The sequence below is a fragment of the Protomyctophum bolini genome (genome assembly GCF_963924005.1).
Source record: "Protomyctophum bolini genome assembly, chromosome: 3".
NCBI classification, from domain to species: Eukaryota; Metazoa; Chordata; class Actinopteri; order Myctophiformes; family Myctophidae; genus Protomyctophum; species Protomyctophum bolini.
In genome coordinates, this window is record NC_137864.1 from 45,809,302 (window position 1) to 45,833,308 (window position 24,007).

Genomic DNA, 24,007 nt, shown 5'->3' on the forward strand with positions numbered 1-24,007 from the left:
GTTCACTTATAGCCATAGTATGCAACTTTGCCCTGTACGGAGACGTTTTGTGCTACCAAAACAAACAAACAAACAAACAAACGGGCAGTGTGTTTCTGCAGGTAAACACCTGCTGATGACTGCTGGTATATGGGGAGGGAAATGACCAGTAAAATAAATATACAGTATATTTTCCTCCGTAAACACAGGGCAAAGTTACATACTGACATACTGTACTATGCCTTTTAAATTGTTCAGTTCTATCCTCTTTGAGGATATTGCTGTGTAATGTTACGCTGTAAAAACACACCCTTACGGCCGGATGCATGACTGTGCATCCTTGTGTTTTCCTCCCCGTCTGGCTCCGGTCCATGCAGTCTCTCTCAACTTGTTGCGCTACCCTTCGTATAGCGTCATGTTCATGTCATGAACTTTATGACTTGTGACGCCCACCTCTCTCCGTGACTCTGTGTGTGTGTGTGTGTGATGACTTTATGAATGTCAAAGTGTGGTTTTGTTTACTCGTCCTGTGGCGTAATGCTGACTAAACTTATACTGTCAACTAGTGTACAGTAAGTGCGTTGGGCCGGGTTCAAAAAGATGTCAGACTCTAACTAGACCACTCAAAGTGTCTGGGCTGGGCTGTGTGTTCTGTCCGGCTGCCTTGCTAGCGTACAGGGTGGGGTTCTGGGAGAGTTGAGGTTTGGGTCGGCAGATGTTGAAATAGAAGTACCGACGCCCATGCCGGTGTCGGGGAGAAAGCAGTGTTGTTTAAGGCATCAAGAGAGAGAGAGAGAGAGAGAGAGAGAGAGAGGGTATTGAAAAGCAATCTCTCTGAAGAGGTTTCAGATGAAGTTACGCGGTTCCGGTATTTTAATTTTTTTATATCCAGGAAGAGTGAAAAATGATTCTCGTTTTAGACTGGCACGTTTAAAGGTATGTTAATTTATATGTAACGACGTTCTCTTGTTTATATATGGATGCAAACGGATGGATTATAACTTTGATAGAGGTAAACAAACAAAGTCTTCCACTGGGTACCACGAATGCTGTGCTTAAGATTTCTTCCTTTATGTGGCGGAAAGTAATTTACGTAATAAGTAATTTGGAGGTACTTTTACTGTACTTGATTATTAAAAATGTTTGATATTGTATGTATTCATACTCCACTACATCTCATATATTTAGAGATGTAGTGGAGACCCCCATGGAACCCCCCAAGGACCCCTTGGGGAACCACTGTGTTAAGACAGTGACTCTCAAAGTGGGGTCCAGGGACCCTCAGCTGTTCCTTTGGGGCGTTCCAAATGGACCCGTCACATTAACACTGTCAGAGTTATGGGGGTCCTCTGTGTTAAGACACCACAGTGACCACTGGGGCTAATGGCAAATATCATTAGAGAGAGAGAGAGAGAGAGAGAGAAAAATAGTTGGAAGGATGGAGAAAGCACAGCTGCTACAGTTGCCTTCAATCGCTATACCTACTCATTATTTTTCTACTGGCATATATAGTTTGTGTTTGGAAAGGGAACTAGCTTGAGACGTGTTTTGATAATGAGTGAGGCTTGCTGGAAGGATGGCGTATTATGCAATATGCAGTGACTTGCACGTTTTTTTGCAATTAGCTCTCAGGTATTTTTTTTTTTTACCTGATTCTTAACCCATTTTGACCTGAAAAAATGTCTTCTACATCCTGACAGTTTTCTGAAATAGCAGACCTACAAGCTCGTAGCGCGCCACTCGGTGGCGCACTATGAGCCTGTAGATCTGCTATTTTTCAATAGCTAAAGCATAACATTAATGCTAACACCAAAAGGTGGTTCCCGCCCCAAATTGGGTTAAAGGGGTTCTGAACGAGGGCATGGAGACTTTTATCATTCCGTCTCTGTCGGGGGGGAAACCTCATACGTATATGTCCAAGACTGTTACTACAAAAAGTTGTACAACTATGGAGATAATAGGTTTCTGCCTGACAGTGACAATATATTGCAGTTGTTCCCAAACCTTTTCATGTCAAGGACCCCCACACTGACACTAATTAGCACAGCGGACCCCCTTTTGGAGAGATATGCCAGGGATAAGAGAATGTGTTCCTCTGGGTTTTTCCATTGTTCAAAATCACAGTAAATAGTAAATACTGCAATGTAGATGTAATCCGTTACGTAAGTAGTATTCAAAATGTATTCAAGTAGAAGTACAAAAGTATCAGCATCAAAATGTACTTAAGGTACTAAAAGTAGAAGTACTCATACTGCAGAATGTCCCATTTCACAAGTTCAAAATGTGTACAAAATCGTTTGAAAATAACACATCTACTACAAGCTCACAATGTGTCGCATTGTGAGCTTGTGATCTGCTATTTTCAAATGACTGAAATGTATGGCTGAAGTGGTTAATGTATTTTTTTTTGTTTTCTAAATCAAAATTAAAATCTACAAAGTAACTAAAGTCACTGAAGTTTTCAAATAAATCTAGTGGAGTAAAAGTACAAGTAAAGTATATACAGTATACCTCAAACTTGTACTTAACCCATTCTGGGTGGGAACCCCTTTTGGTGTTTTAACACCGAATGTTTTTAACTCAAATATTTGCTTCTGGGCAACATCTTTTCAGATGGGGGTCAAATACATATATTATAATTTGAATTTCAGGGGTCCTTGACATGAAATAGTTTGAGCACCACTGATATATAGAAACGTAGGTTTTTTCGTGAAAACAGTCATGATTTAGAAGACATTTGTACTGTATATAGAATGTGATTCTCAGATCTAAATGGGTAAAAGTAAATACACTTAGGTACTTTCCCCCACTGGCGTAAACAGCGACTGTGAGCCTGGACTGACCCGTTCCTCAGTGCCATGGAGTGAGGCGGCCGGTTGAGGTCCGACCACACTGACCAGGTTGAGGTCCGACCACACTGACCAGCGTTGAGGTCCGACCACACTGACCAGCGTTGAGGTCCGACCACACTGACCAGGTTGAGGTCCGACCAGACTGACCAGCGTTGAGGTCCGACCACACTGACCCGGTTGAGGTCCGACCACACTGACCAGCGTTCCCCAAAATGATTAGATTTCATGGAAGCTGATTTAATGGCTTTGCAGATAAGCAGCCTATTGTTTTCCCACTTTTGCTCGGCGTGGAGTTCCCATTGTTGTGCCAAGCCCGACACACACCGGGTGCACAGCGACGCGGCACAGGCGTTGCCGCGCGGCCACGCCGGTGTGGGATAGGTTGTTTTGACGCGCGGCGTTCGCAGACGGTGTATGCAGCCCTTCAATATTAAGGCTAAATCTTTTTTTTCCCGGGGGTTTTAGCCAGCTGGAGGCCATTTCACCATACCTAGCCACCTCACTTCACCCATTTTCAACCTCACTAATACCGTTCTAATATGGCACCATTTCTGTCTAGTGTCCTCTTGGTCTCAGAGGAGGGCTATACTTGTCATTAGGTTGTCATTCTTTTTTCCTCGTATCGCCACATCTTTTCACAAGTTAATGCCATACTTCATCATACAAGAGTGTCACACAAATGTAGTGAAAATGACAAAAGTATAGCCTGAGAAAAGAGACCTGGGTGGGTGCTGTATTAATAACACCCACTGTTAAAAGAGACCTGGGTGGGTGCTGTATTAATAACACCCACTGTTAATAAATACAGCTAAATCCAAAGGGCACATTTCACATATTATTCCTCCTCAGAGGAGCCCCCAAATCGTTGTGTGATGGTAACATGATTTTTATATAATATAATGCCTTTCATGTGGAAATGTTGTGGGTTCAAATCCTGCCCGGGGTCGACGTCAGTGAGGGCATGGGGTCGACGTCAGAGAGGGCATGGGGTCGACGTCAGAGAGGGCATGGGGTCGACGTCAGCGAGGGCATGGGGTCGACGTCAGCGAGGGCATGGCGCGGTCGCAACGGGTTCCTCATAACAACACCAAATGTAATGGGTTCACATCTGAGCAGTGTTGTTTTTGGCAGCAACAAAATGTATTTTGGCGGGCCTTGATGCCGTCGTAATGACTGTTTGTTTTTTTTCACTTGCTGAAAATAGCCGATCTACAAGCCCACAACGTGTCGCAGTGTGATGCGTTGTGGGCTTGTAGATCGGCTATTTTCAGCATGCAACTAATTGTAAAAGGACTTATACCTGATCTCTTGTTCACTAGTCCCTTCCTCTTGCAGTTCACTAGTCCCTTCCTAACATTTTAGTCTAGTTTTTATTTGTTGACGAAATTGTCAGTATTTTTAGTCTTATAGTTTTAGTCATCATAGCTTAGTTTTCATTCAGTTTCCATTTAGTTTTCGTCAGTGAAAAAAAGGTAGTCGACGAACATCTTTCGTCTTAGTTTTAGTCGACGAAATCAACACTGGATCTGAGCCATGTCTCGAGGCGTGTCTGAAGCCTGTCCTGGACAGTGTGTCCGGATGTAAAAAAAAAAACACATAGCAGTGGTCCCTCCCTGCTTCATCTCGCCTTGGCCTGAAGACAGTTGAAGACCCCAACTCTATAACTCCATATAATGATATACACAGACATTAGCCACAGCGAGGCAGAAATGTGTTTACTGTTAGGTTCAAACGTTGACCAGCTGGATCTCATATTCTCTCCTATATAATATCTTTTGACCAAACTGTAATCAGCTGTAGCAGTTTAGAGAACAGATGAAGCCTTGCATCAAAACGAATATGCGAGATTTGAAAATACCAAGTTTTGGGTGATTTCACCGGGACATCCCTGTTTAGTTTAAGTCCGGTATGGGTTCTTTTCAGTTGTTGTCTCCACCAAGGCCGAAGGCATGGGGAGAGAGTATGTCTTGCACTCTGTCCATGTGCGTCCGTCCGTCCGTCTGTTAACAGCTAATTTCCGGCACCGTTAACATGGTCCATGCCACATTTTGCACACACACTCCCTGGATGCCAACGATGAACCTCTGCCCCAAATATTCCAGAACGGCTGGAATTCTGCATGCAATTTACGTGAACTCTTTCACAGACTTTCCTACTAGGCTGAGGAATATATCCCACCCTTTTCACATTGGCCTGTTATAGCGCCACCAACGGGTGGAGTTTTGCAAAACACATTTTTGGAACAAAATGCCTCAAATCCTCCAATTGCCATCTAAGGCGTAAGAAGAAATAGCACCCTTTTCACATTGGCCTATTATAGCGCCACCAGGAGGCCACAACCTCACCTGCCCTGATGGAGACCTGTGCCCCGAGGGGCACTTTATCTAGTTTGTATGTGGATTGCATTGAGAGACTGATCTCTGTATTATTTTAAACATAATTTCTTAATTTAGACATTTTGAAGCACTATGTGCCAATACTAGATTTTGCCCTGTAGATGCCTTGAGGGCATAAGACAGGATTAGTGAGCAGTGACTGGCCGCTACAGTAACAGTACAGTATATGATCATGTGCTGCTGCTCTTGAGGTTCAATGTGTGAGAATAATGTTTTCACACACTACTCACTCAGTGTGTTTACTACACATGTCACAACCCCTCCATTATCTGCCCCACAAAGCAAACAAACATCCCTCCTGCTTACTTGGCATAAAGACTCTCGGTATATCCTTCACGGTTTCTCTGCTGCAGTTTATGTTCGTACATGTTTTTTGTCTTAAATCATGAGTATGCCATAGTATATAATTACTATTATAATATGCCCATAGGGCAGGAGCCTATCTCCTGTTTCTGTAGCGTGAGGCTCACAACGGGTTGCACAACGGGTTGCATCGCGCCGCGTTGTGAACTTTTCATTTTTGAGGCGCGCTAGCCCCTCCTGCTGTATTATGTGCAGCTTTGAGGGTGTGTGTAATATGTAAACGCAAACATTGTCGTAACACAAACGTTGAATGCCATTGACAGTGCATGGCCAACTGTGAGTGTTTGTGTAAACACAAACATTGCGTAAAAACACAAACATTGAATTCTGATTTTTGAAATATTATTTTGAAAAATCTTGGGGGAAAAAAACAGACAGCGTTCCCATGTGCATCTCTGCTTCTCCAGATCCAAACAGACAGCGTTCCCATGTGCATCTCTGCTTCTCCAGATCCAAACAGACAGCGTTCCCATGTGCATCTCTGCTTCTCCAGATCCAAACAGACAGCGTTCCCATGTGCATCTCTGCTTCTCCAGATCCAAACAGACAGCGTTCCCATGTGCATCTCTGCTTCTCCAGATCCAAACAGACAGCGTTCCCATGTGCATCTCTGCTTCTCCAGATCCAAACAGACAGCGTTCCCATGTGCATCTCTGCTTCTCCAGATCCAAACAGACAGCGTTCCCATGTGCATCTTGCTTCTCCAGATCCAAACAGACAGCGTTCCCATGTGCATCTCTGCTTCTCCAGATCCAAACAGACAGCGTTCCCATGTGCATCTCTGCTTCTCCAGATCCAAACAGACAGCGTTCCCATGTGCATCTCTGCTTCTCCAGATCCAAACAGACAGCGTTCCCATGTGCATCTCTGCTTCTCCAGATCCAAACAGACAGCGTTCCCATGTGCATCTCTGCTTCTCCAGATCCAAACAGACAGCGTTCCCATGTGCATCTCTGCTTCTCCAGATCCAAACAGACAGCGTTCCCATGTGCATCTCTGCTTCTCCAGATCCAAACAGACAGCGTTCCCATGTGCATCTTGCTTCTCCAGATCCAAACAGACAGCGTTCCCATGTGCATCTCTGCTTCTCCAGATCCAAACAGACAGCGTTCCCATGTGCATCTCTGCTTCTCCAGATCCAAACAGACAGCGTTCCCATGTGCATCTCTGCTTCTCCAGATCCAAACAGACAGCGTTCCCATGTGCATCTCTGCTTCTCCAGATCCAAACAGACAGCGTTCCCATGTGCATCTCTGCTTCTCCAGATCCAAACAGACAGCGTTCCCATGTGCATCTCTGCTTCTCCAGATCCAAACAGACAGCGTTCCCATGTGCATCTCTGCTTCTCCAGATCCAAACAGACAGCGTTCCCATGTGCATCTTGCTTCTCCAGATCCAAACAGACAGCGTTCCCATGTGCATCTTGCTTCTCCAGATCCAAACAGACAGCGTTCCCATGTGCATCTCTGCTTCTCCAGATCCAAACAGACAGCGTTCCCATGTGCATCTTGCTTCTCCAGATCCAAACAGACAGCGTTCCCATGTGCATCTTGCTTCTCCAGATCCAAACAGACAGCGTTCCCATGTGCATCTCTGCTTCTCCAGATCCAAACAGACAGCATTCCCATGTGCATCTCTGCTTCTCCAGATCCAAACAGACAGCATTCCCATTTGCATCTCTGCTTCTCCAGATCCAAACAGACAGCGTTCCCATGTGCATCTTGCTTCTCCAGATCCAAACAGACAGCGTTCCCATGTGCATCTCTGCTTCTCCAGATCCAAACAGACAGCGTTCCCATGTGCATCTCTGCTTCTCCAGATCCAAACAGACAGCGTTCCCATGTGCATCTCTGCTTCTCCAGATCCAAACAGACAGCGTTCCCATGTGCATCTTGCTTCTCCAGATCCAAACAGACAGCGTTCCCATGTGCATCTCTGCTTCTCCAGATCCAAACAGACAGCGTTCCCATGTGCATCTCTGCTTCTCCAGATCCAAACAGACAGCGTTCCCATGTGCATCTTGCTTCTCCAGATCCAAACAGACAGCGTTCCCATGTGCATCTCTGCTTCTCCAGATCCAAACAGACAGCGTTCCCATGTGCATCTCTGCTTCTCCAGATCCAAACAGACAGCGTTCCCATGTGCATCTCTGCTTCTCCAGATCCAAACAGACAGCGTTCCCATGTGCATCTTGCTTCTCCAGATCCAAACAGACAGCGTTCCCATGTGCATCTCTGCTTCTCCAGATCCAAACAGACAGCGTTCCCATGTGCATCTCTGCTTCTCCAGATCCAAACAGACAGCGTTCCCATGTGCATCTCTGCTTCTCCAGATCCAAACAGACAGCGTTCCCATGTGCATCTCTGCTTCTCCAGATCCAAACAGACAGCGTTCCCATGTGCATCTCTGCTTCTCCAGATCCAAACAGACAGCGTTCCCATGTGCATCTCTGCTTCTCCAGATCCAAACAGACAGCGTTCCCATGTGCATCTCTGCTTCTCCAGATCCAAACAGACAGCGTTCCCATGTGCATCTTGCTTCTCCAGATCCAAACCACCCCACTTCATTCGTACTAGTTAAATAAACGTTCTCATGGTGGCATGCAGCATCCACATAGAAACCAAAACCCTGACATGAGCCTTTCCTGGAGGGTAATGGAGGGTGAAACAGGGGGGCCACTGGGGGGCCACTGGGGCCCGGGGGGGTGTTGAGGCGGGCGCTTGTGTCCAGGGAGGGGTGCGTTGTTTGTGGGTGGATGGATGGATGGATGGGGAATTACGGCAGTGGTTCTCATAGTGGGGTCCCCCAGGGGTCCTTAACTTGGTTCCAGGGGGGTCCCCAGGGGTCCTTAACTTGGTTCCAGGGGGGTCCCCCAGGGGTCCTTAACTTGGTTCCAGGGGGGTCCCCCAGGGGTCCTTAACTTGGTTCCAGGGGGGTCCCCCAGGGGTCCTTAACTTGGTTCCAGGGGGGTCCCCAGGGGTCCTTAACTTGGTTCCAGGGGGGCCCCAGGGGTCCTTAACTTGGTTCCAGGGGGGTCCCCCAGGGGTCCTTAACTTGGTTCCAGGGGGGTCCCCAGGGGTCCTTAACATGGTTCCAGGGGGGCCCCAGGGGTCCTTAACTTGGTTCCAGGGGGGTCCCCAGCCAAATTTGTTCATATACATAGCATCACAATCACTTTAAAATCTACAAGGTTACAACGCATCACATAAATACTGCAGTGGCATGTTGTGAGCTTGTAGATCGGCCAATTAAAAAAAATTGTGAACAACAACAACAACAACAACATGTGAAACATTTTGATTGATTGATTGGTTTTTTAGTTACAAAGTAGTAGCAAAAAAATAAATACAAATTAAACAGTGCAGAATTACAGTAATACATTTTAGGCTAAAAGGATAACACATAAAAGTCCCAGGGACTTGTTTCCATGTGTTTCTATGTATTCAGTGCATCAACAGAGCATAGCATTTTAACACATTAATAATACATGTCATCAACAAATACAAATGGCTATATTTACCGTTGAGAAAAAGTCATTTCTAACACCAATTGTGATTAATTTTCCCCTTTTTCATTTGGACACAAAATAATCACAACATAAATCTTGTATGGGGGCTTCCTGGCACAATATATTTTCAGATGGGGGTTCACGGGGGCCAAATATACATAATTATACAGTATACATTTTGGGGGTTATATTCCTTGGAATGAAAAGGTTTGAGAATGTCTGAATTAAAGGGGGTTCTTCCTGACTCCTCTTGTTCCTCCTCTCCCCTTGCCTTGGAGGGGAGAGGAGTGGAGCCAGGCGTGTGCTCCATGTGAGGGCCAGATGCTAGGGGCTTTAGGGGGGATGTGGGGGGTGCTGGGAGGCTGCAGCTGAGGGGGAACCGTGGGGAGGGTGGGGGGATGTCCGACAGGCAGGGCAGGGAGGCAGGCAGGCACAGGCAGCAGTGTGTTTACGTGGCACCCTGGATTCGATTTCAGAGCAGGGCTAGGAACTAGGCTAATGGTGTTTACTCATGGTTGGCTGAGGGGGACGGAGATGGTGGAGACTATACCGTTTAAGAGAGGGGCAACGAAACTAACAAACAAACAGCGTTTGTTTGTTTTTGTTTATGTGCAAGTTAAAAGCCTGGAGGATTTAACTCTGAGCGTGCACACATGGAACCAAATGGATCCATTTGTACACACGTTCAGAGTTACAGACCCATAAGGGTCCATTTGATTCCATTTGTGCACGCTCAAAGTTACAAAGAGCTTTTACTTTTACACACACACACACACACACACACACACACACACACACACACACACACACACACACACACACACACCCTACTTAATTACAGCAGAATGGCGCTAAAAACATGGTTCTTCGTTGCCTCATAATCAGGACAATCTGTTGTGGTGCTATATGTATATACATGCAGCCACCTTAAAGGTGTTGTGGTGCTATATGTATATACATGCAGCCACCTTAAAGGTGTTGTGGTGCTATATGTATATACATGCAGCCACCTTAAAGGTGTTGTGGTGCTTTATGTATATACGTGCAGCCATCTTAAAGGTGTTGTGGTGCTATATGTATATACGTGCAGCCATCTTAAAGGTGTTGTGGTGCTATATGTATATACATGCAGCCACCTTAAAGGTGTTGTGGTGCTATATGTATATACATGCAGCCATCTTAAAGGTGTTGTGGTGCTATATGTATATACGTGCAGCCATCTTAAAGGTGTTGTGGTGCTATATGTATATACGTGCAGCCATCTTAAAGGTGTTGTGGTGCTATATGTATATACGTGCAGCCATCTTAAAGGTGTTGTGGTGCTATATGTATATACGTGCAGCCATCTTAAAGGTGTTGTGGTGCTATATGTATATACGTGCAGCCATCTTAAAGGTGTTGTGGTGCTATATGTATATACATGCAGCCATCTTAAAGGTGTTGTGGTGCTATATGTATATACGTGCAGCCATCTTAAAGGTGTTGTGGTGCTATATGTATATACGTGCAGCCATCTTAAAGGTGTTGTGGTGCTATATGTATATACGTGCAGCCATCTTAAAGGTGTTGTGGTGCTATATGTATATACATGCAGCCATCTTAAAGGTGTTGTGGTGCTATATGTATATACATGCAGCCATCTTAAAGGTGTTGTGGTGCTATATGTATATACATGCAGCCACCTTAAAGGTGTTGTGGTGCTATATGTATATACATGCAGCCATCTTAAAGGTGTTGTGGTGCTATATGTATATACGTGCAGCCATCTTAAAGGTGTTGTGGTGCTATATGTATATACGTGCAGCCATCTTAAAGGTGTTGTGGTGCTATATGTATATACATGCAGCCATCTTAAAGGTGTTGTGGTGCTATATGTATATACGTGCAGCCATCTTAAAGGTGTTGTGGTGCTATATGTATATACGTGCAGCCATCTTAAAGGTGTTGTGGTGCTATATGTATATACGTGCAGCCATCTTAAAGGTGTTGTGGTGCTATATGTATATACATGCAGCCATCTTAAAGGTGTTGTGGTGCTATATGTATATACATGCAGCCATCTTAAAGGTGTTGTGGTGCTATATGTATATACATGCAGCCATCTTAAAGGTGTTGTGGTGCTATATGTATATACATGCAGCCATCTTAAAGGTGTTGTGGTGCTATATGTATATACATGCAGCCATCTTAAAGGTGTGGTGGTGCTATATGTATATACATGCAGCCATCTTAAAGGTGTTGTGGTGCTATATGTATATACGTGCAGCCATCTTAAAGGTGTTGTGGTGCTATATGTATATACGTGCAGCCATCTTAAAGGTGTTGTGGTGCTATATGTATATACATGCAGCCATCTTAAAGGTGTTGTGGTGCTATATGTATATACATATACATGCAGCCATCTTAAAGGTGTTGTGGTGCTATATGTATATACATGCAGCCATGAGACATCTTAAAGATGTTATGTATATAGAACCATTATCAAATAGAACGGTGAACCATTGTCCAATTGAACCCCCCTGGGGCTGAACAGGTTATTTGTACGACAGCGAGTGCTACTGTGTATACATAGTCTCTCAACTGCTGCATTATCTGATGTGTAATAGATAGTGCTGCATGATACAGTAACTCTAAATATGTTGTTTTAAAAATAGTTGTGACCGAAGTGGATGCAGGCAGACTCCACACCGCAACCATAACGACAACAATAGCTGTCCGCAATATCGCTTATTGGATCACTTTTCAGCGTGGTTTTATGAACGATATAGGAACGCTGATGACAGCCAATCCCAATGCGTCATCAGATGGACATCTGGGATCATGCAGTCGGTCTCACTCGCCCTCGGGAAGTCTTGTTATGGATGTAATTGTTTATCGGTGTGGACGCTCAGTCGCCCACACAATTATCCTTGGCGTCACGGTTATCACAGGCGCTCGGGTGGCGCAGCGCTAACGTCGCTGGCCGCCACGGCCGCCACGCGGTGCAGTCGGCTCTGTCGAGCGTCTATATGAACACAACATGGCCTGTTTTAGATGGAGGGAAGCTGAGGTATAACTGTAACGCTAAAGGATAATCAATGTTCTGGTACTGCTTCGTCTATTTCTCGCTCAAATGTTTTCAAAGACATTTTGTTTAGCTGTAAATGACGTGTGTGTGTGTGTGTGTGTGTGTGTGTGTGTGTGTGTGTGTGTTACATGGCTGTCATGTTGAGGTGTTGAGGTGCTCCGAGGGTTTGATTAGGCATCGGTCTGTTATAGAGCGGTCATTAACCAGAAATAACACACCGCTGAATTCGGCGATTGACCAATCAGAATCAAGCATTCAACCAAGCCAATTTACGATGATCCTTTTAAGCGAGTATAGGGCAGAGTGCGGCCACAGACTGCGTTCTGCTGTGCAACAGATGTGCTGCTCTCTCTCTCTCTCTCTCTCGTCTAGAGCGATGTGATGTCTTCCTGACGCGTCCAGCGCCGTCCACCCACGCCGTGTCACTCACGGGCGTGTCACTGGCGGGGCCAGCGTTTGTCACCGCTAATGGCCGTTCTTCGCCAGCGTGTTGTCATCGCGGCGCGCCAACGAGAGTTTGTCACTGCAAATGACTCCCATCCTTTTTCTCAACCGTTCAAGTCCTCACGAACCGTCACCTTTGACCCCTGCGTGTCCGCAAGGAGAAGGGGAGGGGGGGGGGGGGGGGTGTGTGCTGGCTGCTCTAATCAATGCTGGGTTGCTTGTATACGTCGATTGACATTGGTAGGATTTGCTTGGCGGTTTATATACACTGCAATGTATTATCCACGACTGTCACGTCAATGTTGGTTAGCAGTGATTTGTCAGTAAGCCACAGTACAATACCCAGTGTTAATTTAACTCTGGTTGGTGTTAAAAAGAGATTTGTGCGGCGTTAGAATCAACACTGAGGATCTTGCGGTGTAGTTTCAGTGGTACAGTATAGGTCAGTGGGACAAGTGTTGTGTCCTTGTGTTGTGTGTGTGTCCCGTTTGGTGGTGACTGCAACAAACTAGATGTTTGAGTGTTGATGTAACCCTGAGAGGGGTCAGTCTCACGTTTCTTAAAATGATCTCTCTGTGTTTTGTAAATTTTGTGTCGGTGTGTTCATGTGTCTGTGTGGCCGTGTTTTTGCGTACATACATACTGTATGCTTGTGCGTGTGTGTACAGTGTGTGTGTTACTACTGTCCACCCGTCCATCATCTGTGTGTGTGTGCGTGTGCATGCGTATGCTTGCGTACGCATTTTGGGGGGCTTTGTGATGTCCTGAGAAGGAACTGATCTTTTGAAAACACAAATCTACTAAAGTCCCTAGAATAACAAGACGGATGGCTAATAAGACGGCCCCAATCCAACGCTATAGGAAGCAGGACTTTAGAGAAGCCATTCCTCACTGTCCTTATAGGCTCTTAATTGCAGGGTATTGCAGACGTTTAGGAAAATAAGGACCCACAGCTTTGGAAGGAGAGAGGAAACGTTTTGGCTCTGTTGCAAGAGCGGCGTCATCATTCAAACTTGAAAGGAATTAACCATCCTATGTGCACGCACGTGCGCGCATACTGTACGTGTACATGTACGTGTACATGTACGTGTACATGTACGTGTACATGTGTGCGTGTATGTCGTTGCTGTCGGGCCTCTTATCTCCATCTTTTTGTGGGGTTTTTTGTAGCAGATCGACAAGCTCGAAATGTGGCTCAAAGCGACACATTTTGAGCTTGTAGCTGCTACTATTACTATTTTTGAATTTTTATCCTGAAAAGTAACAGGTTTGGACACCCTGTATAACCATTATCCCTATACTCGGTTGACCGCTCTATACCAGTCTGCAAGCTCTGCTATTTTTGCCAGAATAAATAGAGACTCTAGGTTTCAAGTGTTTAATCAAGACATATAGGTTTGGGTTCATGTAGTATGAGCTTTTACCATCAATCTTTATGACCGGATTTTGCTGTCGTTTTACACTTAACCCATTTTGACCTGAGATCAGATTCAAAAAATGTCTTCTACATCCTGACAGTTTTCTGAAAAAGCTATGTTTCTATGTCAGTCGTTCAGACCTACAAGCTCATAGCACGCCACTCGGTGGCGCGCTATGAGCTTGAAAAACACAACAAGTTAGAATATGGAGATCATCATCATCATTTTCGACCGCGGTCGAGATAATGGATTTCACAATGCCATGCCAGGCTTTCCGGTCCTTCATTGCCATCCCCAGTTCTTGCTTACTGATGCATGTGTCCCTATAGATGACATCAGGGAACGACAGTTTTCTACCTCTGGTCTGCTTTGAGGCAGGACTCCAGAGAAGAAGGGAAGATATAACCTCATTGTCAGCTCTGTAGCAGTGGCCGGCAAAACTGTGTTCTTCTGGATCGGACTAGTGAAGAAACACGGGGAAGGTTTCTGTATATTAGATTAGTCGATGGGTGGCTCTTCCAAGACAGATTTTGCGCTCTCATTAGAAGGCGGGTGTAAGTGCCATCCAACAGTTTCTCTAATTTCTTTTAAAGTGTCCATGTCTCGGAGCCATAGAGTAGAATCGGCTCAACGGTCGTCCTAAATATTACTAAGCTGGGATGACCAGATCTTATGCATGTCATTGCAGGCTGACCAGGCCATACCCATCCTAGTTTGAAAGTCCTTTTGAGAAGAAGATATATATATATATGAACCCAAATACTTGTAGTCATCAACCTGTTTCAGAGGAGTGTTGTTAAGTGTTGTTTATAATATCATTGTTGGATTTGCATATATTTTAGTATTCAGTTTTCGTCTCGTTGAGATAAAGACCAACACAGTTTGGAGGAGGCCTGCTCAAGAGACCTGAGCGTATTCCAATGATTGACTGTGATCAGCGGTTTCTACCCCACAGCAACGATATCCCAGCTAAGAGGGGGTCCTCATGGAAGGGCAGTGATATATCTGGTAGTACTCGTACAAAGACATTAGACTCACCATTATTACACCGTAGCCATCAACCAGTCCCGTCGGTGTGAGTTGAGGCGCACACGCTTCATCATCCAAATTAATTGCATAGATTAATTGAATAAGCGAAAGAATTATGCACCGATGACTCGGAAAGATTAATCTATACATGGTGTATCGTCGTGAATCTTTGTTCTGAGCTGTTCAGAATGTAATCATTATAGCCCCAGCTATAATATATCATATGTGTGCGTGCAGAATACAGATATAGACGAGTTTATGATCAAGTAAGGTGTTAATTTATGGAAATACACAAAGTTTAAATATGGAGGAGGTGTGTGTGTGTGTGCGCGTGCGTGCATGTGTGGGAGGTGGAGGTAGCAGAGACAGAGTGGATGGTAATATCAATCAGATGTTCAGTGTGTCTGGCCAGTAATCATGGAGGTGCATTAGTCAGAGGACTCTGACCCTGGCTGACTGGGCACCAGTCTCTATCGCTCCCTCAGGGACCTCCATCAATCTGCTAAAGCCTGGAGGCTCTAGTGGATAGAGAGGGGGATTGGACTTTTATTATCTCACATGAAACAGCGGAGGGGAGTTGTCCACTCTGCTGCAGTGCTACAGTCCAGAACCACTATATTTCTAAAACTCCTTAAGCCCTGTTTTATGCTTCGTGGTTTGATGGTGTTCGCAAAATAAATTCAAAGTCAATGCCTGGTCTCCACTGGCAGGCCCGCGGGGTTGCCTATACCCAGGACCAGCTGCAAGACTCTAGGAAGAGTATAGTAGCAAAAAGTGTTTGAAGAAAACACCAAATGGAGAGAGCCACCATGAGGCCAATTTGAAAGAAGATTGCACCTGTGCGAACTGAGCGGTGGAACTATACTTTTATTGTTATAGTTACTGTGTGTTACAGTTTCATAGTGATTGTTCTAATACTGTGTTATAGTGTGTGTAGTGTGCCTGTGTAGTGCCTTGGAGCCAAGCACAGTTGTTGACTTAAGCAGCTGCAAGGTCAATAGGTCCTACTTAGACAGGGGACAAAGGTCCTACTCTGATGGACATAGGGACGGACGGACGGACCGAAAGGCACACATTTCCTGGCATTGGAGACGGTGTGTCACCGCTCAAAAATTGGGCGTGTTTGCAAGGTTTCACACAGATCAGTGCTGGAGATTAACTAGACACAGAGTACACACACGGACGGAGGGACGCAGGGATGGACGGACGGACAGGAGTGAAAACATGGTCACCATGAAACTATCTCTTATGAAACATTCGGTGAATCAGTGTACTTGATTGAAATATTGCAGCATGTGCTATAGGTGTTTAGAAGGTTTCTCACAGTTCTATAATTCATAGCTGCTTGTTGTGTGTATACTGCCAAAAAGCTTTCAATTGGCCTTTCACTAGCTGTCACTGGACTGCTTGATTCCATCAAAAGGGATGAGTTTCTCTCCAGATTCCCATCTTGATGCGACTGCAGGCCGAGCTGAGCTCCTTCTGTTCAAGCGAGGCAGAGTATAGTTGGCATGACTGTGTGTGTCTTTCTGTCCGTGTCTCCGTGCCGATGTATACACAAATACTACTCCCACTCGGTTTGACACAAACAAGCAAGGCGTGAGCACGGGCAGGCTGTCGGTGGGAGTGGGCAGAGGACGAGAGGAGAGGAGAGGAGAGGATGGCTCCAGAGCATTTGGTGGAGTCATTAAGGCCTCATGAGCGAAGTGGATGAACTGGCACTGAAAAGTGTTCATGTTCATCATGTGGGAAGTTCCCCCATGTATACTGAACTGTACTGGGGCAAATGAGTGCGGTTGGAAGTTCCCCTGGACTGTACTGGGGCAGATAGTAGGTGGGGATGGAAGTTCCCTTGGATCGGATTGGGGCAAATAGGGGCGGTTTGGAGAAAGCGTGTGGGTTCTCCATTAGTGAGTTCGAAGTGAGAAATGTGGCTGAAGTCGGTCCAGGGTGTAGCAGTGCGTGTGTGCGTGCGTGCGTGCGTGCGTGTGTGTGTGTGTGTGTGTGTGTGTGTGTGCGTGGGGTGCACATTGGCTTTCTGGAATTACGTCATAGGGCAGTCAAGTCTATGGACTTTTAATGCTTGTTTAGAGCACTTTAAACAAACACGGAGTACGATGTTTGTTTAACGAAGTGAGGCGCCCCTCACTTCAATGTTGTCTTATTCCACCAACATGGTCAAAACATGTTACATTTATGTTCTCTCCTTCAGACTTTTCACACAAACACAAATCCTTTATGAAAACCAACACTTAATTCTTGATTTTCTTTTTCCATCTTGGGGCTAGGGTACTAATTTAACCCTCCGTGTTCGCCGTTTCTGGCGGGCTTCGTGTTTTAAGAACTTTCAACCTGGTGTCAAATGATGTAAATGTAAAACATGTAAAAACATGCTGTAATTGCAAATGTGAAATGGTGTCTTATAAACCCATGAGGGAAAATAAATAAACAATCAATCAATCATTGATAATCCTTATTTTAGGCATGTCACTATACAGTATGCCCGAATTTGCCACAATTGCAACAACAAAAAAAACAGATCTACAAGCTCACAACACATTGTGATGCGTTTATGTTTTTAGATTATCATATGATGGTGTAGTGTGAAAAGGTACAAAGTATAACGTGTAACACGTAACACCATGGCAACCGTTCCCAAGCCTTCATCATCTGTGAGCTGTGATACTGTATGTTCATCTTCTTCACCGTCCTCCCCTGAGCCTCCCTTCTCTGATTCATAGAGTTTAATTTCCTTGTTTTGGGAGGGTGGGGGGGGGGGGGTTGTGAAGGAAGGTTGGGGGGTGAGTGTGTGTGTGTGTGTGTGGGGGGGGGGGGGGGTGTAAGGAGAGCCTTCAGACCAGGACCAACGCCCACCACACACACACACACACACACACACACATTCCTGGAGGGTCCTGACAAAGACATGGCAATGAGAAGCAAAGCATTGGTACTCAAAGTGAGGTCCATAGGGGTCCTTGATTGGGGGGGTACCAGGGGGTCCTTGGGGAGTACCAGGGGGTCCTTGGGGGGTACCAGGGGGTCCCCTGCAAACTGTGTTCATTATAGCGTGACATGACAGCGTCTCAATCATTTTAACCACTTGAGCCATAATTCAGCATGAGAAAGATATGACGGTAGTGTGGAGTAAAGGAGAGGAATGGATGAATGAATGTATACTGTACGTACAGTATGTCTCTTTGCCCAAATACTGGACGTTTTGCCAAGGTTTTGATTGGTTGGTTGTTTGGTTGATTGATTGATCGATCGAATGCTTCATTAGTCAGAAATGTAAACGGCACGTGGTGCAGTCGGTCATTTGAGGTTGAAAGGATAACACAAAAAAGTCCTGGGAACTTAATTCCTTTGTGGTCAGGTCCCATGCATGTATTCAATTCATCAACATGACGAGTACGCCATCGTCCTGCTACAGCTCACTATGGAGCGTCTTCCTCAGTATATTCTGGCTATTTTAATAGCCACTTTCTGCAGCCTTACTGTACTTCCACCATGTACGGTAAGCATACAAGTAATACGCGCGAACAACAATTAGAATAAATTGTGTACTTTTTTTTTGTTTTTTTATTTTTCTACTTATTATGCAATACCTCCCGCTGGCTACTTCCTGAACTGGTGCACAGTTGTTATCATCATCGTTTTAGACCCTCCCACTTTTATTTTGTTTTATTTTTTCCTTTTTTGCGGTGCCTCTCTAGCCGCCTCTAGCCGGGAACGTTGGCCGATCTATACCGTACAAGCATACAGCAGCTCACAGTGCGAGGCATTGTGACCTTGTGTATTTCTGTCACATTATATATACATACATATACAGTAATGTACTTGCTGTATATATGCACATGTGAAATTCGTCCTCTGCTTTTTAATTAACCAATCCTAACTACAGTAAAGGAGCAGTGATCAGCCATTCCGGCGCTCGGGGAGCAATTTTGGGGTTAACCCATTCTGACCTGAGATCAGATTCATACGAGGTTTCCACTCGACACACACTGGTCTGATTAACCCATTCTGACCCGAGATCAGATTCTAAAAATGTCAGTCGTTCTTCGATTTTTCAAAAAATAGCAGACCTACAAGCTCGTAGCGCGCCACTCGGTGGCGCGCTATGAGCTTGTAGATCTGCTATTTTTCAATAGCTAAAGCATAACATAATGCTAACACCAAAATGGGTTCCCGGTCAGAATGGGTTAAGAGTCTTGCTCAGGAACACACATGGACACAATGGTATACCTGCATGGCGGGCTCACTAACCACTCAGCTATCATGGCCGACATGAATTATGATGTTGATCTCTCCCATGCACACCCCCTCCATTCACTCACCATGCTCATCACTGCTGTGTAGTGTTCTCTCTCTCCCCTCATGTGTGTATGGCTCCCAGATGGGACGGAAGCGCTGTGCGTTCATGGAAAAACATTGTGTTTTGATGTAGCCATTAGTGTCTCTCTCTCTCTCTCTCTCTCTCTCTCTCTCTCTCTCTCTCTCTGTGTTGTGTTGTGTTCTGCTCAGTGCATAATGATGCAGGGCTGGCTGCTGATCGGGACATACAGTACAAGAAGAAAAACAACACCTTTTGTGTTGTTATCATAATCGTTCGTCGCTGTCGTGTAGAATCCTTGTATGTTTGATAAACGTTACGGTAAATGTAAAATAAATATATATATTTATAAAACCTACGGATAGCCTTAACTATTTTCTAACCCGGCATCGCTAATTTGGGGCCATGTCATTATAGGTGTCAAAAAGTAATAATAATTATTTAACATTAACATTTTCCAAAAATGTAATGCAGTTGCAAGCTGGTAGATTCAGCCCTTCTGTGGTGCTGTTGCGGTGGCACTCTTGTAATGGCACAATATAAAATGAGTGCAATAATTTATTATGAAAAAGCATAATAATACAATACATTAATAATAATGTAATAACTATGGAGATACAAGGTTTCTGCCTGGCAATGACGTCATGTAATGCTGCATGGATGATGACAAACTGAATAACCGTTTCCTTTCCTTCTCTCCTCTCCTCTCCTTTTCTCTTCCCTTGTTTCCTCTCCTCCGCACTTTCCCCCTGCAGTATGGATGTACGGCTTTACAGACAGCCCAAGGAAAGAGGCTTCAGGTAGCCCTGTGTGTGTGTGTGTGTGTGTGTGTGTGTGTGTGTGTGTGTGTGTGTGTGTGTGTGTGTGTGTGTGTGTGTGTGTGTGTGTGTGTGTGTGTGTGTGTGTGTGTGTGTGTGTGTGTGTGTGTGCGTGTGCATGGACCATTGCATTTTTGTAACCGCAATCACTGTATCGTCTGCATATTGACGAGTTCCTCCGCCTATTGCTTTTTACACTGAAAGCTCTTCACACATGGCTGCTTTGCCTGCATTGTCTTCTGCTTACTAGACCTCTGCTTCAACATTACTCATTTCCATTTCCACTCACAAACAATATAAAAAAAGACACACTAGTCCTCAGTAATCAACATTAACACTGTGGTGATCTCCTCATGCTGGAATACGTTATTTTTGATGTGTTTCGAGCCTGTGGATATGTAGTAGGGCGTTCATTTGACGTAATACGCAAAATATGGATCTACAAGATCTACAAGCTCATAGCGTGGCACCGAGCTACAAGCTACGAGCTATTTTTGAAAAATCATCAACATGTGACGCAAATCTTTGAATACCGGTATATATTCTTTCAGGGCGAAAGTTTTTAACTCAAATCTTTGCTTCTGGGGGGTCCCTGGAACAACATATTTTCAGATGGGGGCCAATTACATATAATTCTTGGGGCCCTTAACATGAAATAGTTAAGGACCTCCCCCCACTCTCCAAATAAATCAGATGGGGGTCCAGACCCACAGATTGAGAACCCCTGCTTTATAGAACCATGTCCAGTTCCACTCGGCGTAGTTCGTGCTGCTTGTTGTGTTTTGCGAGCTGCAGTGGAAATGGATGACTGATGCTTTATTTTCATAGTACCTTATACGCTCTTATCAGAGGAGAAGTGTCTTATTGTGTCGTCTGCTGCACTGCAGCCTCACAGCAAATTGCAAACCCCTGAATCACTAAAGCGTAGCTAAGTCATTTCTCATGGATTAGAAAAGTTGGAGAAAAGTTGACTCATGCCAGTCTTTTTGGATTCCATAGGTCAAGTTGTTGTTCACATAAAGGACCTCCAAACTGATATGTACAGTATTTGGCACCAGACCCCCATTTGAAAATATTTTGTGCCAGGGACCCCCTTAATTAGAATGTTTGTGTTGGGCAAAGAAATTCAAAACTGTTCAAAAAGTTGTTGTTCTTTTGACCAATCTACAAGATCTTTCAAATCATATAATTATTAATTATTATTTACATTTTAAACAGCCTAGTGGGAAACAAACACTTTTGTGTAATATCCTTTCGTTTTACCTGCCTACTGGTTATCACACCTGTGTTAATAAAGTCTTGAATCAATCAAACATATAACAATGTTTCCGAAAGTGGGGTCTGGGGGACCCCCCCAGGGGTCCTTAGTTAAATTGAGTGATAGTTGGGACCCAAATTGACCCTTACAAGTCTTTAATTTACGGGGTAAAAAAATAAAACTGGATATAAGGGGAGATAAGAGGTTTCTGCCCCGACAGCAGCGATATCCATCTGGTCAAACTCAAGCCTCGCAATATTCTTGGCTGGACTGCAATCTATCTATCTATCCATCCATCTCTGTGGACCCTGGGCTGGCATAGCAGAGCAGCCAGGGCCCAGTGGACCCTGGGCTGGCATAGCAGAGCAGCCAGGGCCCAGTGCCATGCTGAGCGTGGACTGGAGAGGTGTGCATGTGGGCACACTGCCTGCTGCTGAAATGAAGTGTCAAGTCTGGCGCTCTTTATATTGGTCTGCATTAACACACTGGCTTCTGGCTGCAAACGTCCGTAAGCGCCAGTGGTGCTGCCGGGAATGTAACGAAGTATACATTTTAATCAAAGACTATATAGCTACAGCACCATTTTGAGGTACAAATAACCTCGGGCAGAAACCATGCTGGACTTCGGTACCGTATCTCCACCTTTCATGACTTTATTTCTCTCCACTGCATGTCAGAGGAAAATATTGTAGTTTTTTACTCCACTACAGTTATTTGTCACCTTTAGTTTAAACCGATTTAGTCATATTTTACGCTTGAAAAGTTTTGACAAATCTTGAAAACTGTAGTACTTTGTTACGCCGACTAAAAATGTCTGCATACTTGTGTAAAATGTACAATTTAGGTATTTAGCAGACCCATACTGTACATCAAAGAGACAGTGTAGTGCCTCAGTAATTGATCTATGTCTAGGATCATCGCAGGATCAGGTAAACCAACAGCCTAGCATCAGTCTCTCTACGGTGTGCAAATGAAGGGGATCAACATGAGCAAATGAGTGTGAGAAACAACAGCCCCCTGGAGCGAGGAGCGGCTTTTCTCCCCACTCCACGCCGCTCACATGCTCTGTAGTATAGTAATTAAGTAGTTTCTATATTCACTCATCAGTGCCAGTGACCTTTGCTCATCTCCTGTCTTGCAGGATGAGGCATAATTTACACGTGTGTCGTGCAGCGGCGGTGATGTGTGCAACTGATCTAGTCTACATGCATTCCTTGCGACCTTGACCTTGACCTTTGCAGTTTTCGGCACGCAACCTCACCGCGCCACAAACTATAACGTATCAAGCTTACGTCAGTGATCACGAGGAAGCACAGGCTGAAAAGAATAGGAGTGAAAAAAGTGTGGCAAATAAACATTCCAGCAACAATTGTATTTTCCCTGCAGAAATAAACACACGCTGTTACACAAATTAAAAAAGTCAGCTGGCCACCTGCGAACATTTAGCGAATCGCCGCTGTCGGGGTGGAAAGCTCTTTCGTTCAAAACTGTTACTTTTCAGGATTTGAATTTCCAAAATATCGAAAGTAGCAGATCTGCAAACTCGAGTCGCTTTGTGCCGCGTTTCGAGCTTGAGGATCTGCTACATTTGATGCTTTTGTGTGACACTGTGGTATGATTGGTTAGGGCGTTAATTTACAATTTACAAAAGTGAAATATGGAGGTAAGAGTATTCTGCCCAACGGCAACGAAATGTCCTTCAAGGCATTTAACTGTAATTGGGGCAATACTGGGGGGAGAAAAACATATTGTTTCCTTGCATTAGCAGTATTGATTATGTCAAGGCAACGTTTATAGGGAAAACAAGAAAGAAACGGTAATCCCCCCCCCCCCCCCCCAAGACTATAGGTTATGAAGGTTCTTTAGGATTCCTTAGTATTCCGCAATTTTTGGCACACACAAATGTGGCTTTGTCTCCATGGGAACGGCGTTGAGGTTTGTGAACAGTTGGACCTGTGCTACGTATTTACGGCCAAAGCTTAACCTCAGTTGCTCCCTGGAACACAGGGCCGGCTATGTTTTCTACAAACAGCAAAGGTCCTTGTCTGTATTTCACCTGATGGGGATGTGTGGTCATAAACAATGACACAGAGCCAGAATAGCTGTAGGGAGAACCAACACTCCCTGAGGTTACAGTACAGGTCTGTTTGTTTGAACAGTGCTGTGTACTGTGCAGAAACCTCTTATCTCCATGTTCAGACTTTTTGAGTTTTTATTGTGAATGAACACCCTATACTTCAGGGGTTCCTAAACTTTTTCATGTCAAGGAGGACCTCCAAACACCCCATTACACCCCATCTGAGAATATATGCGAAGGACCCCCATAAAGGAAGGTTTTTATATGGATCTAGCAGTGATTTACCCCAATGTATATTGTAAAATCAATGTTAATTTAACCCATTTTGACCTGAGATCAGTTTCCAAAAAAATGTCTTCTACATCCTGACAGTTTTCTGAAAAAGCTATGTTTATATGTCAGTCGTTCTTCGATTAAAAAAAAATAGCAGACCTACAAGCTCATAGCGTGCCACCGAGTGGC

General features: G+C 44.7%; 1 protein-coding gene across 4 annotated transcripts in view; it reads left to right on the forward strand.

The window, feature by feature from the left end:
• The window catches only part of LOC308312860 (SH3 and PX domain-containing protein 2A-like), a gene marked incomplete at its 5' end in the record, with an annotated part of 152,271 nt that overhangs the window by 41,517 nt on the left and 86,747 nt on the right, over positions 1-24,007 (forward strand). Inside the window, one exon of one of the 4 annotated variants that reach the window (XM_080759612.1) lies at positions 20,148-20,192. The exons of the other annotated variants lie outside the window; for them this stretch is intronic. Within the exon in view, the coding sequence (XP_080615738.1) occupies positions 20,148-20,192 (45 nt within the window). The remainder of the gene's footprint in view (positions 1-20,147; positions 20,193-24,007) is intronic. 4 annotated transcript variants of the gene reach the window in all.